Genomic DNA, 13789 nt, shown 5'->3' with positions numbered 1-13789 from the left:
AGAAGGGGTCCAAGGCGTCCCTGAGATCCCCAGCAACCCTGAATCAGATGTCTTTGGCTGAACTTAGTTCCCTGAATAGAGAAAAATGTTGCAGTTGCCAGGGACTCCCTGGGGAGGTTATTTTGATTGTACAGTCTTATGATTATTTTTCCAACACTGGGATGTATCCTCTGGGACCAGGCATCTCAAAGATTCAGGTGTGGCAGCATGGAATCAACCAGCCCAAAAAGGCTGTTGTTATTAACAGAAGCAAAGCTCGTGTGGAAGAGCACACGGGTGAACTCACAGAGTGAGTTGCACCCAACAGGCGTGGCATGGATCGCTCATATGGGGCAGTCTTCCCGGTTGTCTCTGGCCAATCATCTTGCTTGTGCCCATATCTGGCCTGACTCAGGGTCCTTCTCGGTGGGTGTGCACGATTCTCAGCAAAGATGGATTCCAGTGCAAAGGTTTCAGGGAGGTTGGCAGGACGTGTTACGGGCTGTCGCCTCCTCCATCCTTCGACCCCTCCCCTAGAGCTGTGTCATATGGAATTCCTTAGGGGACAGCTGAGGACTTTCTCTGCACATTGTGTCAGGCTGAGAAATCCCCTTAACCATAAGAATGAGGAAACTGTGGTCACTGTCTCAGGGCCCAGTGCTCCTTCTGGCATCTTATCTCAAAGTGTCAGTGGGAGACTGGCTGCAGCTGCTCAGCCTGGGGTCTACCTATCTCCTACCTCACTATTACAAGAGGATTCATTACTTTGCCAAGAGGTTTACTAAAGACAGTTTTTTCCTCATAACAACTTTCTGAGAGGGGGAAAAAAAATCTATCCTCATGTAATCAAGTTAGATAGGTGAGACAGGCTTATTTAAATTAAACGCATCATGCATATAGAAAACAAATAAGGTAAGACTTTAAGAAACATGATGGCTCAACGAAGAGAAAAAATGTGAATACAGATAAACAAATAGTAGAATTAAATGAAAGGAAGAAAATGAAGATAACAGGTAACACCTTGAAGTCTTAACTTACCCTCCATCGCAGTGCTCATTAAGAGGAAAATTTTTTTCTTTTTTTCTTTGTTTCTGGCCAAGTCACATGGCGTGTGGGGTCTTAGTTACCCGACCAGGGACCAAACTCATGCTGCCTGCAGCAGAAGCATGGAGCCCTAACCACTGGACTGCCAGGGAATTTCCAAGAGGTAAACTTCTATTTGCCCAAGTTCTACAGAGAACATTCTGACTCTTCAAGGTTCCCTGCTACCACAACTCTTCTTGGAAGATGCAAAACAGGTGCAAAATCATTTCGGATTTGCTTTTAGAAAAACCAGTCATAGTCAGTTTCAAAATCTTTGGATGGTCTTAGGAAAGAGGGAGCCACAAAAAAAGGAACACCAAGACTCAGGGGATATGCTCTCAGGTGATATGCTCTCAGGTGATACATCAACTGTATACAGATGGCTGAGGAGCAAGGAGGTCTGTTAAGAGAGGCTATATTAGTCTGAGCTAAAAAGTAATACAAACCTTCTCACCTCGTGAGAAGAAATCATTTATTTAAGATATGATAAGAAGACAATATAATCGCAGTGTCACAGTGTTGGGGGGGAAAAAGGCAAGCACAGTTTCAAAAAAGATAGGTTTCAAGCACCATAGAGCTTGAGAATACTATGGACTGAAAAGGATCAAGTATTAGGAAAGTAAATAAGGATCTGATTGTGGAGATGCTAACGTAAAATAAATAGCCTTCTCCAAGAGAACATTTTACCTTTAGGACAGAAAAGAAGTGTAGTACAATGTGTATTCACTTTGGAGAGATTCCCTAGAGCAGCCAGAACACTCAAAATACATTCATTACACGCGTGCTTTAACCTGAACACAGGACAGTCAAGCCAACAGTGAATTCTATATTTAAATTCACCCTAAAAGACCTTAAGAGTTACTTTAGGGTTTCCTAACCTAGGATCAATCTTCTTTTTATTACTTCCTGAGAAGGAAAATACTAACAATGTTCTTTAAATTCTATTTTCCTAGATTTGCTTTGTATTTGTATGGATAGGACAATTATTTCCATTTACTCTAACTTCACATTTCATAATGCGAAAATTGTAAGTTTTTCACTGAGAAAACAGATCAGAGAAGCTTTCTTAGCATACACATAAAATGTCCAAAAACAAAATAAACAGGAAGAAGTGCTAGTGACAGTTTCTACATCAGTAAAATGAAAATAATATGTAGCTTACAGAACAGTTATAAAAATCAAACTAGATCATTTACCTGAAGCACCTAGAATACTACTTGATACATGATATGGGCTCAAAAAGTATTTAAATTCCTTAAAACTCAAGTTAGTCATATAACTAGTGAACTAGGCAGAATTCAGATAAAAGACTCATTTGCTTTTTTTGTAAATTTGTCACTTATTAGGAGTGTAGTGAAAGTCACTCAGTTGTGTCCGACTCTTTGCAACCCTGTGGACTATAGGGTCCATGGAATTCTCCAGACCAGAATACTGGAGTGGGTAGCCTTTCCCTTCTCCAGGAGATCTTCCCAACCCAGGATCAAACCCAGGTCTCCAACCCAGGTCCAACCTGCAATCCATTGCAGGCGGATTCTATACCAGCTGAGCTACCAGGGAAGCTCATTAAGAGTGTATGTCCTCTTCAAATAACAGCATGGAGTATAAAAACATAAGAAAAATTAGTTTCTCCCTTCCTTAGTCACTGATTATATAACATCACACTTGAACTGAAGCTAAGCAGAATTTCAAATATGTTAAATATACATTCCAAAGAGATAAGTTTTAAAAATAAAATACTTTTTTATAAAGAACAAAATAGTTACCAAAATTTATCAACCATGAAATGCTCACCTTGACTTACAGACAAGAAACTGCTTCAGATCCTGGAGGATGTCTCCTGTTTTTCGTCCAACTTCTAAATACAAGTTTGGTCGATCAAAACCAGTACAGGTTATCTGAGGATCCTTCAGGTTTAAGCAACATACAATGTCTTCTCGGACTGAAGAACCTGCCGTAGCAGTCAGTGCAACAATTGGAACCTGAAACAAGGAAAAGGGATTTTTAACAAAGGAGAGAGGTTGTTAATTCCCAACATTTCTATTGCCTTCTTAGAAAGACACTGGAAGACAATTACAGGAAGAATAGAGAACAGTGATAAAAATGAAACTTTAAAATTATTCTTTCAAAGAAGAAGAAAAACACTTTCTTCTTGTTTCTCAGCCTTCTAAGAAATCATTCAAACACTAAACTCATAAGATTTCTAAATGCAATTTCTATCTAAAGTTAAATCCACTTATTAGCTATCTACCTCTCCATTTATTACTTATACATTTATTACAGTGCCGGGACAAATGAGGGGTAAGTTACGTCTTATCTTTGATAATCTATAATTCATAAATTATAAACCCTGCACTCACTGAAAATTTAGCCATACCGAGCCCAACCAAGGCTCTTGTTTTACTCCTATACTAACTACACTGGTATATGGCTTTTCAGATCTAAAATAATAGCTCTCAATTACCTGGATAACCTCTCAACAGTTTTAAATGGTTAATTGTGGCATACAATATAAAAGGAAAATGCAGAAAATAAGACATCTAGTATTAACTGATTCCTTGAGCAACCAAGTCATGTTCTATTTTCAGTACAGTAGACTTCTAGATTTAATTTTTTCATCACTATTATCACTGGGAGTATTAATCAACTATGCAATCATCTCATAATCAGAAAAACTCTTCCTATATAATTAGCTGCTTGATATCCAAGATTACAACTTTCTGAATACTTTTTGGCTTATTATAAAATATGGTAAATAATATGCTCATAACACAGCTCTTCAGATGCAATACATTTACCCTGCAAATCAGTTGAAGCAATTACTGTACATAAGTGAAAATTTAGGTACAATTTGTAAAAATGCAATTATAGAATTTGAAAAAAGATACAATTTATTAAAAACTGTAAACTACTTTTATAATCAATATAGCTTTATTAAACTGAAAACTATCTCAAAGTTCATGCAAGGAAAAATCAATTAAGTCTGGGAGCAGTTTTTAAATGGAAAAAAATGATAACCAAAATCAATGTGACCAGTTAACTGACATTTTGATATTCTCTAGCCTTAAATTCTGTGACATTATTAAAAAACACCCCAAATCAACTTAATTGATTTTTGGTTTACAATCAGACTATTCTCTGAATTTAGAGAGCATCTGCCTAATAACATATAGGAACAGGCCAATTTATAAAGAAACTAGTTTCTCTAATCAAGGCTTAATATATATGGCTTAATATATATGTATATACCTGCTATATATCTTTATAGCAAACAAAAATATCTGTATCAAAAATACGGCTGAGAATAAGGGAAGTTCAAACACTGAATTTTCCAGGACACGAACATTCTCACCTTACCACAATGAAGCATTTCCATCAGTTTAACTGTTACTCAAACAATTTATAAATGAACTAAAAAAATGCTTGGTATTTAACTGCATATACAGATAAATACAGACGTTTTCAGGATAGATAAGAGGGCCTGGTTCATTTCTATGCAATATCACGAAAGAGCAGACAAGCAATGCTTTTGCGAAAAAAAGGAAACAAGCATGAACCTGACACATTTTGAAGGAGTTAGTAGAAAAATCAGGCAAAATAGCAGCACAGTAGTATAAGAATCTGGCTCAGAAACAGCTGCCTCAGTTCAAAGCCAGCTTCGCCACTAACGGGATGTGAGATTTTGAGCTGCGTATTTTAGACACACTGGCTGCACTGGACAACGATGGAAGCCACGCCCCCTGAGGTGGGAGTGCTGAGTCGCCAGGGAATTCCCATGAGCTATTTACTTCATATTCTAAACGCTGGTTTCCTCATCTCTAAGATGGCTACAACAACAGCAACAACCTCAGAAAGTCACTGTGAAGAGCAAATGGGATAAAAGGTCTAATATGCGGAATATAACGGCACAGTACACAGAAGGCAAGTGACAAGTGTCAGCTATTACTGACATTATTATGGAACATCTGAAAAGAATTCTACACAAGAACTCCGGAGACACGGCCACTACTCTCAGATGCGCCACTCACTCTGGCAAGAGCTAACTTCTCTCGGCCTCAGTTTTTTCATCAAAATATGAGATGGAGAGGGCTACTGGATGTTAACCTCTCTTCTAACTTAAAAATTCCCATTTTGCCACGAGAAACTCCTTATTCTAGTGACCAGCTAACAGAGAAAATCACCATAAATGATTCATTCCTTTGCCGACATCCTAGAAAGGCACAGTTAAGAATGTTGCTTCCGTAACTTAGAAAACACAGTAAAGTAATGGAATGCACTAAATTTAAAGGAACAGTATTTACTTTCACTTCAGAAGTGAACAGAATGTTTTTGCTTAGAAACTCTGGTGCTTTATGATATTTAAAAGAAGTAAACTAGGGTAAAGCTTGAAAATAACTCTCAGGTTGGCTAGGAGAAAGATGTATCCATACATCCTGGTTTGCTGGGAAGCTCTCAGTTTATCTAGTCATCACAGCATAGTTCTTCTAATTGGAGGCTAATTACTTTACAATACTGTAGTGGTTTTTGCCATACATTGACATGAATCAGCCATGGGTGTACATGTCTCCCCCATCCTGAACCCTCCTCCCACCTCCCTCCCCATCCCATCCCTCAGGGTTGTCCCAGTGCACCAGCTTTGAGTGCCCTGTTTTAAGCATCGAACTTGGACTGGTCATCTATTTCACATATGGTAATATACATGTTTCAATGCTATTCTCTCAAATCATCCCACCCTCGCCTTCTTCCATAGAGTCCAAAGTCTGTTCTTTATATTACAGCATAGTTCTTAACAGCTTCAACTTTTTAATTTTTAAAAGCAAACTGGTATGGTTGATAAATTACCTTGTCACTCAGTTTTATCAAGTTCACAACTCACGAGACTTGTTCTTTAAATTGGCAAATCTTGGTTTCTTTGGTAATAAGTACAAAGTTTTGGTGAAAAAAGCAATAAAATGTAAATTAATCTTGTGACTATAAATCTAGGAATGCCTTAAGACATATACTTCAATGGTGCTACCACTACAAATTCCAAGAACTGTTACTATTCCATTTGCCTCTGAATTTGGGTGGTGGTGGTGGTGCTGCTGCTGCTGCTAAGTCGCTTCAGTCATGTCCAACTCTATGCGACCCCATAGAAGGCAGCCCACCAGGCTTCCTCGTCCCTGGGATTCTCCAGGCAAAAACACTGGAGTGGGTTGCCATTTCCTTCTCCAGTGCATGAAAGTGAAAAGTGAAAGTAAAATCGCTCAGTCGTGTCCGACTCTTCACGACCCCAGGGACTGCAGCCCACCAGGCTCCTCCGCCCATGGGATTTTCCAGGCAAGAGTACTGGAGTGGGGTGCCATTACCTTCTCCGCTGGGTGGTGCAGTTAATCTATATACTCCATAGTATGCTTCATTCATTCATTCACTCACTTATTCCAAATAGTTACTGTCTACAATGTGCTGATCTTTGTAAAAGGGCTGGGAGGAATGTCATGGAAAGATCCAAAATGTCTCATTTCTTACAGTTCCTCTTACTTGAATTTTATAGAACTTTAAGGTTGATGTAAAGCTTTCTAGGGCTTCCCTGGTGGGTCAACAGTAAAGAATCCAACTGCAATGCAGGAGACGCAGGTTTGATCCTTGTGTAGGGAAGATCCCCTGGAGAAGGAAATGGCTACCCACTCCAGTATTCTTGCCTGGAAAATTCCACGGACAGAGGAGCCTGGTGGGCTACAGTCCGTGGGGTCGCAGAGAGTCACACACAGCTGAGCAAATCAACAACAACAACAAAGCTTTCAACAACAAAGTTGTTCTTTGGAGACTCATTTTGTCAGATTCTCTCCAAATGGGAATAAGTTAGTGATTTTTTTTTGCTATTTTTGAACTTATTGAAATAGTTCAGTGTGAAGCACTGGCGACAGTCAGCTGTAACTGCGATGAGAAGAAAAAAAAAGCACTGAGAACAGCGAGGAAAATGAGAGCCCTACAGCCACCAGGGGGCATTTCTCACCACTCAGCTAACAGAGATTTCATGAAAACACCAGGGAAAAAGGTTTCTCAGCCGCTGCCTGACGACCATCCTGGGCTCAGTGAATCATCCCAAGAAATGAAAAGAATCCAATGGCGTTCACAGCCTGACAGAATAAAAGACTAGTTCAATATTGAGAAGCATTTCTAAACTGCATAAAACACTTAAAACTCCTCTAACACAATCCTTCTAGAATCAAAGGCCCAGGAAAGGATTACAGACAGCAATCTTCCTAATTTCCAAAAGCTTACTTTAAACCGTTCTACATCAATGAAAAGCAGTCCTCAAGGAATCTGAGCCTGCTGGCTTTCACCATATCATCTTCTTTTTCTATTAATATTACGGGTACTATTAACACTACTAATCTTTCTATATTATTCATACTGTTCCATGCACTTCATTTGGTACTACTGCTTCCACTTTTATGGGTAATTCTGAATCTAAACTCCTTTACTGGCCTCTGTGCAACTTCAGGGCAGAAACTGTTTTAAACTTCTTTTATGTCATTGGCTCTGGAAGCCCATCTAGTATCCCACTGTGTAGCACTGCCCAGCTCTACCACTCACTGCCTGTGTGGTAAAGTAACTTCTCAGGGACTCAGCTTTCTCATCAGAATTCACTTATTCATTTACCCAATTATTTATGGAATACTCACCATGTGACAGGCACTGTTGTAGATTTTACCAACTAAACCAGCAGAAATCCCTCACCACAAAGAATATTCTGGTAGGGATCCACAGGCCATAGACAAAATATATTAAAGTACGTTAACACTGCTAAGTGTTATTTAAAAGACAGCAAAGGAATATGAGGAATGCTGAGAGTTGTGGGAAGAGGGTTAATTTGAAAATCTGACTACAGTGGACAGGAGGACTAAATGAAAAAGTACTCTTTTCAGCAAAGACTTGAGAGAAGTAAAAGATATACCATGTTGTAAAAAAATCTTTCCCCTGCTTAAAAAGCAACCATTTGCCCTTTCATAAAATCATTTTCAGATTTTTGGCCATTCCCCAACCCTGGATCCTCCCTTGCTAAGCAAGTCATTTCAAGACATTGTACTTGGCAAAGCTTACCTTCGGGAATTCTGCCTTTAGGCAACCCAAATCCCTGAATGAATTTCTAAAATCATGTCCCCACTCAGAAATACAGTGAGCCTCATCCACAGCAATAAGTGTGATACCTATCAAAAAAGAAAAATATGTAAATGGAGAAGATAAAGTTCAAAAAAGTAATAAACTCATCTAAAGTTTTACCACCAATTCCACTTTGAATATGTAAATATAACAGAAAGGAGAAAAATAACTCAAAGTATTGACTCATATAAAAATATAAGCATAAATAATAGCAGATAACACCAAAAATTGGGCTTCCCAGGTGGTACCAGTGGTAAAGAACAAATAGACCAACGCAAGAGACCTAGGAAACAGAGGTTGGATCCCTGGGTCAGGAAGATCCCTTTCAGGAGGAAATGGCAACCCTCCAGTATTCCTGCCTGGAGAATCCCATGGTCACAGGGGCCTTGAGGGCTACAGTCCATGGGGTCACGAAGAGTCAGACACGACTGAAGTGACAGCACGTACACCAAAAATCATTACTGAGAATAAGCAGAGGGAGATATATGGATAAAAGGCAGATGGATAAAAGAAAGAAATATTTAATATCTATTTTTCAAGTAACATATTTATTCAATTTTGGTTTTCATCATTATTTCTCAGAGAAATTAATTACTACTACTCTGTCCTCAAAGCTATCACTCATCTGCAATGATAATACCTTAAAAAGAAGAGCTGTTCTAATTCTCATTCATAATACTTTTAATTTTATCTCATGGATTAGCTATCCAAAGAGAAAAAGTCAGCATATTTCTACTGAGATTACATTCATCACTGTCTGTGAATGATCACTACAGAATTCCTCTGAAATGCCAGTTCTGAAAGACAGGATGACATCCACAGTTTCTAATATAAAACGGGAAGGGAAGAACTATATCTCATTTTGTACAAAGTAGGTAAGAAGGAAGGCAAATTGTTCCTTCTTCACCTAGCAACCCCTTTGCTCGGCCCCCACCCCCACCTCCACATTGACTCAGAATCAATAATGTATGGTAATGCCTCTCAGAAAAGGGCTTTACTATATAACTTCCCTGGTGGCTCAGACGGTAAAGCGTGAGCCCACAATGTGGGAGTTCCGGGTTCAATCCCTGGGTTGGGAAGATCCCCTGGAGAAGGAAATGGCAACCCACTCTAGTACTCTTGCCTGGAAAATCCCATGGACAGAGGAGCTTGGTAGGCTACCATCCACAGGGTCGCTAAGAGTCGGACACGACTGAGCGACTTCACTTTCACATAACCATCCATGAAAATGTCTTCAGATATTTCAAAGTAATGACAGTAGAGCTTTTGCCCTTGATTACCAAATTGATACTTAAGAAATAAAAAATGTTTCCCTTCAACGGGGATGATCACAACTTAATGTGTATCTGCATATTTATGTTTTGCCACTGTGTTAGCCGCTCAGTCGTGTCTGACTCTGTGCAACCCCATGGACTGTAGCTCACCAGGCTCCTCTGTCCATGGAATCCTCCAGGCAAGAAAACTAGACTGAATTGTGATTCCCTCTTCCAGGGGATCTTCCTGGTCCAGGGGAAGTTTTGCCACTGGGGGTTAATTAAAAACATAAGTCAGACTACCTAAATGCATAACTTGGCTTACCATTTATATTACTTTAAGCATCTTACTTAAGCTTTCAAGTGTCAGTTTCCCATAAGTATAAGGTAGATAATAAAAGTAGCTAACATTTTTTTTAGTTACTCTGAAGATTAAGATCATTCACATAAAATGCTAAGATAGGGGCTGGCATAAAAGACTGCTCAATTAAAAAAAAAACTATTATTATTATAGTTATTGTGCTAGTCGCTCAGTCATGTCCAACTCTCTGCAACCCCATGGACTAGCCCACCAGGTTTCTCTGTCCATGGGGTTCTTCAGACAAGAACACTGCAGTGGGTTATCATTTCCTTCTCCAGGGGATCTTCCCAACCCAGGAATCGAACCTGTGTCTCTTCTGTCTCCTGCATTGGAAGGCAAGTTCTTTACCACTAGCACCACCTGGGGAAATGCATACTATGTTCCAAACACTTCCCTAGGAATAAAATAATAGTAAAATGCAATTCATGATCTTGAGGAGCTCACATTTCTAAAGGAAGAGACAGAGAAACATGCATATAACTACAATTCATTGAGATTACCAATTACAACAGGGTTGGAGAAGAAAAAGAAGGAAAGAAAAAAAGAAAACCCTGCTAAATCTGAGCAAATCCAGGTTGATTCACATCAAAATTCTATTAACTGATGAGTGGGAAACATTCAATATTACCACTATATTTATTTGGCTTTAGAAACTATATGACCCAGATTTTAAATTAAATAGGTTAAAACAAAGAATGACAGCTCCTTCATTTTAAAACCCTCCTTAAAATCACAGGTTTGATTAACTAGCTTTTGCACTTCCCCGGTGGCTCAGTGGTAAAGAATCCACCCGCAATGGAGGAGATGTGGGAGATGTGGGTTCGCTGCCTGAGTCAGGAAGATCCCCTGGAGGAGGAAATGGCAACCCACGCCAGTATTCTTGCCTGGGAAATCCCATGGACAGAGTAGTCTAGTAGGCAGGGATAGGAAAAGACTCAGACAGAACTGAGCAACTAAAACAACAACTACTATTTTTTAATGGAGTTAAACTTTGTCCCTCACAACCAGCTGCTACAAGCTTCTGCCAACTTTCCCATTAAATGTGCAAGTCCAAGTGTCTGCCCAGGTCCAGGATATATTTCATTTTGGCACATCAGTCATTAAAGCCTTATTCCCAAATTTACAAGACAATTACAGGTACATTTGCTTTTAAGGTGTCTCTATGTAAAATTCTGCTTGCTGCTTCTGTTATAAACCCACACTACTTAAATAATAGCATTTCATAAAAATCATAAATCAGAATAGCTAAATGTCAAAACTACTGTACAAATGAAATTCTGAGTATATTCATTGCTGCAAGCATTGTAAAATGAAAGTTAAATAAAAATACTTAAGAGAATTTATCCTATTTTGTTCAACACTGACAGCCACCCAAAAAGAGCATTTTCATCCATCTTATGCAGATACTCAGCTCTAATAATTGCAGTGTTCATAATTTATTCCTTTACAAAGAATTAAAACAGAGAATTAGAACAACCTATCAAGAGGCTCTAAGTAAATATTGGATTAAATCCATCACAGAAACAAAGCAAATGTTAAAATGGAACAAAACATATCCAGACCACTAGGTACATAGACCCTAACTTTTGCAATAAAATCATGGAGTTTATATATCTAGAGTTGTTGATTTTAATCTGAATTGAAATATTCATAAGAACTTTATATAACCTAATAGGATACACACCAAATTTGTTTTAAATTAAAAGCAAAAATATAACATGCCAATAAGGGAGTTTAACAGCTGATGGTCGCCCTTTTTGATAATATATTTAATCAAATGCTAATTTCTGCGCTCATTCTTTTGTTGATACTTAACACATATTAAAAGATAAATACTTGTTTTCATTATATTAAGAGAATAACTGTTAAATGCTTTCCCAGAGTTATCTGCAAGTAACCATTAAATGAGAGACCACAATGTTTAAAAAAACTTTAAGTGCTAGGAATTATTTTAACACATAAAGTGAGATCATATTACATTAGACAGCAAAGATTGTCTGGTTTAACTTAATGTTTGAAACATAAACAACTGCAATAGAATCTGTGATTGTAGCTCTTAGATAACTGAGCCTGACCATCAAGAAGGGAAAAAACAAGACAAAAATGTTTTTAGCACACACATCAAAGACGATACCAGCTTTTGACTAATTTTCTATTTACATTTTCTAGGAAATAGGATGACATATTATGTAATTTTTAAAATTAATCGTACTCACTGACAAAAAATAGTCAAAGGTACTGTGGTCTCCAACCTGAAAAATCACACATCAGAATCACCAGTGAAAAGACTACAGCTGCCACAACCTCATAGCAGGTGCATTAAATCACAATTTTCAAAGTTGGAGGATCTGAAATTTTCTAAAGTTTGAAAGGTGATTCTCATGAACAATAAGAGTAGAGAACCACTACATTGATTAAGATTCAGAATATCAAAAAAAGGAAATTATAATATCATAGAATCCAAGATTCAACATTTATTCAATAATATATTTAAATGCCTACTATGTGCCAGTAACATACTGCTACTGCTAAGTCGCTTCAGTCGTGTCCAGCTCTGTGCGACCCCACATACGGCAGCCCACCAGGCTCCCCCGTCCCTGGGATTCTCCAGGCAAGAACACTAGAGTGGGTTGCCATTTCCTTCTCCAATGCATGAGAATGAAAAGTGAAAGTGAAGTCGCTCAGTCATGTCCAACTCTTCATGACCCCATGGACTGCAGCTGACCAGGCTCCTCCATCCATGGGATTTTCCAGGCAAGAGTACTGGAGTGAGGTGCCACTGAAGGAAATATAAATAAATAAGAAGAGCATTTTCCCCTAAAAAGTTTATAGTCCAGTAGAAGAAAACAGGTATACAAATAGACAATTATAATCCAGGAGCTTACTTTCTAGGGCAAAAGGAATTGTGGGACAGGACAGGAGAGACAGAGATTTGCTGGATCCATCCACAAGTTTAAAGAATATCTCACTTTAACAAGTACTTATAAAGATTCTATCATCCCACTTACCAATATTAGCCTCAAGTTGCCGAAGCAGCTCCAAGTTACCTGAACAGAATTCTGGAGTTAGGTATACAATCCGGTATTTGCCTCTGTAAAAACAAACAAAGAAATAGGAAATGTAAAAACAATCACACAATGAATATAACTGAAAACCATAACACAGTATAATTTTTTTAAATAATGCATTACACCACTTAATAAAAACAAAATGCATATTATATGTGTGGACATATACACATATATTTGTTCTCTGATTTCATTTCAATTCATCAAAACAAACATGGCAACACCAGTCAGAGAGTACTCAGTATAAGATGCCATTAGAAGCCAGATTCTGATTTCCAGCAGTCTAGCCCCAAAATGGCAGTGCTTGAGTTAACTGATCCAGCCTACAGTAAACCTTCTATATGTTAGCAATCCACCTGCATGTCACCTTCCTTGGAGAACGACAACCCCATTACCCTACACAGTTGATCCCATCTCCACAATTATACCCGCAGCACCCACGTTTCTCCTGTATATTCTGCTCTGTTGCCCACATCTTCTTGGGCCAGTGATGAAACCAGACTAAGGTCAAGTTAGTCAGTCTCTGTCCTAGAATTGGAGGGTCTAACCAAGTAACAACCAGTCAGTCTCCAAGCAGCAAGATCTGTAACATGTACATGAAAAATACCTGCAATCTATTTTGTGACTAGAAAAACAGAGAACGCTTACCTTCTGAGAGAAAGCAAGAGGAAGACAGAGAATTTAGATTAAAAAAAGAAGGCCCTATTGTATTTTCAATACTGATTCCAGTCTCTTCCTGAGGGCTGGCTAATTTCTTTTCATAGGGATCCACAAGCCATTCCTGTATCCTTACTATAAAATTTGATATTCGTTTAAACGTTTGATTGATTTCTATTCTGTGCAGACAGAATCCTAATTAAGACAATGTTTGCAATGAAGGTTAGGGCTAGGGCAAAATAGGT

General features: G+C 38.4%; 1 protein-coding gene across 8 annotated transcripts in view; it reads right to left on the bottom strand.

The window, feature by feature from the left end:
* The window catches only part of WRN (WRN RecQ like helicase), a 127140-nt gene that overhangs the window by 56232 nt on the left and 57119 nt on the right, over positions 1 to 13789 (bottom strand). For all 8 annotated transcript variants that reach the window (XM_024986205.2, XM_024986202.2, XM_059882175.1 and 5 more), the window contains 3 exon segments: positions 12828 to 12910; positions 8146 to 8252; positions 2854 to 3041 (listed from right to left, as the gene is read on the bottom strand). In XM_024986205.2, coding sequence (XP_024841973.1) covers positions 2854 to 3041; positions 8146 to 8252; positions 12828 to 12910 — 378 coding nt within the window.

The sequence above is a fragment of the Bos taurus genome, chromosome 27, assembly GCF_002263795.3.
Source record: "Bos taurus isolate L1 Dominette 01449 registration number 42190680 breed Hereford chromosome 27, ARS-UCD2.0, whole genome shotgun sequence".
Lineage (NCBI taxonomy): Eukaryota > Metazoa > Chordata > Mammalia > Artiodactyla > Bovidae > Bos > Bos taurus.
Note: the sequence above shows the minus strand (reverse complement) of the source record. Positions and strands in the feature narration are given on the sequence as shown.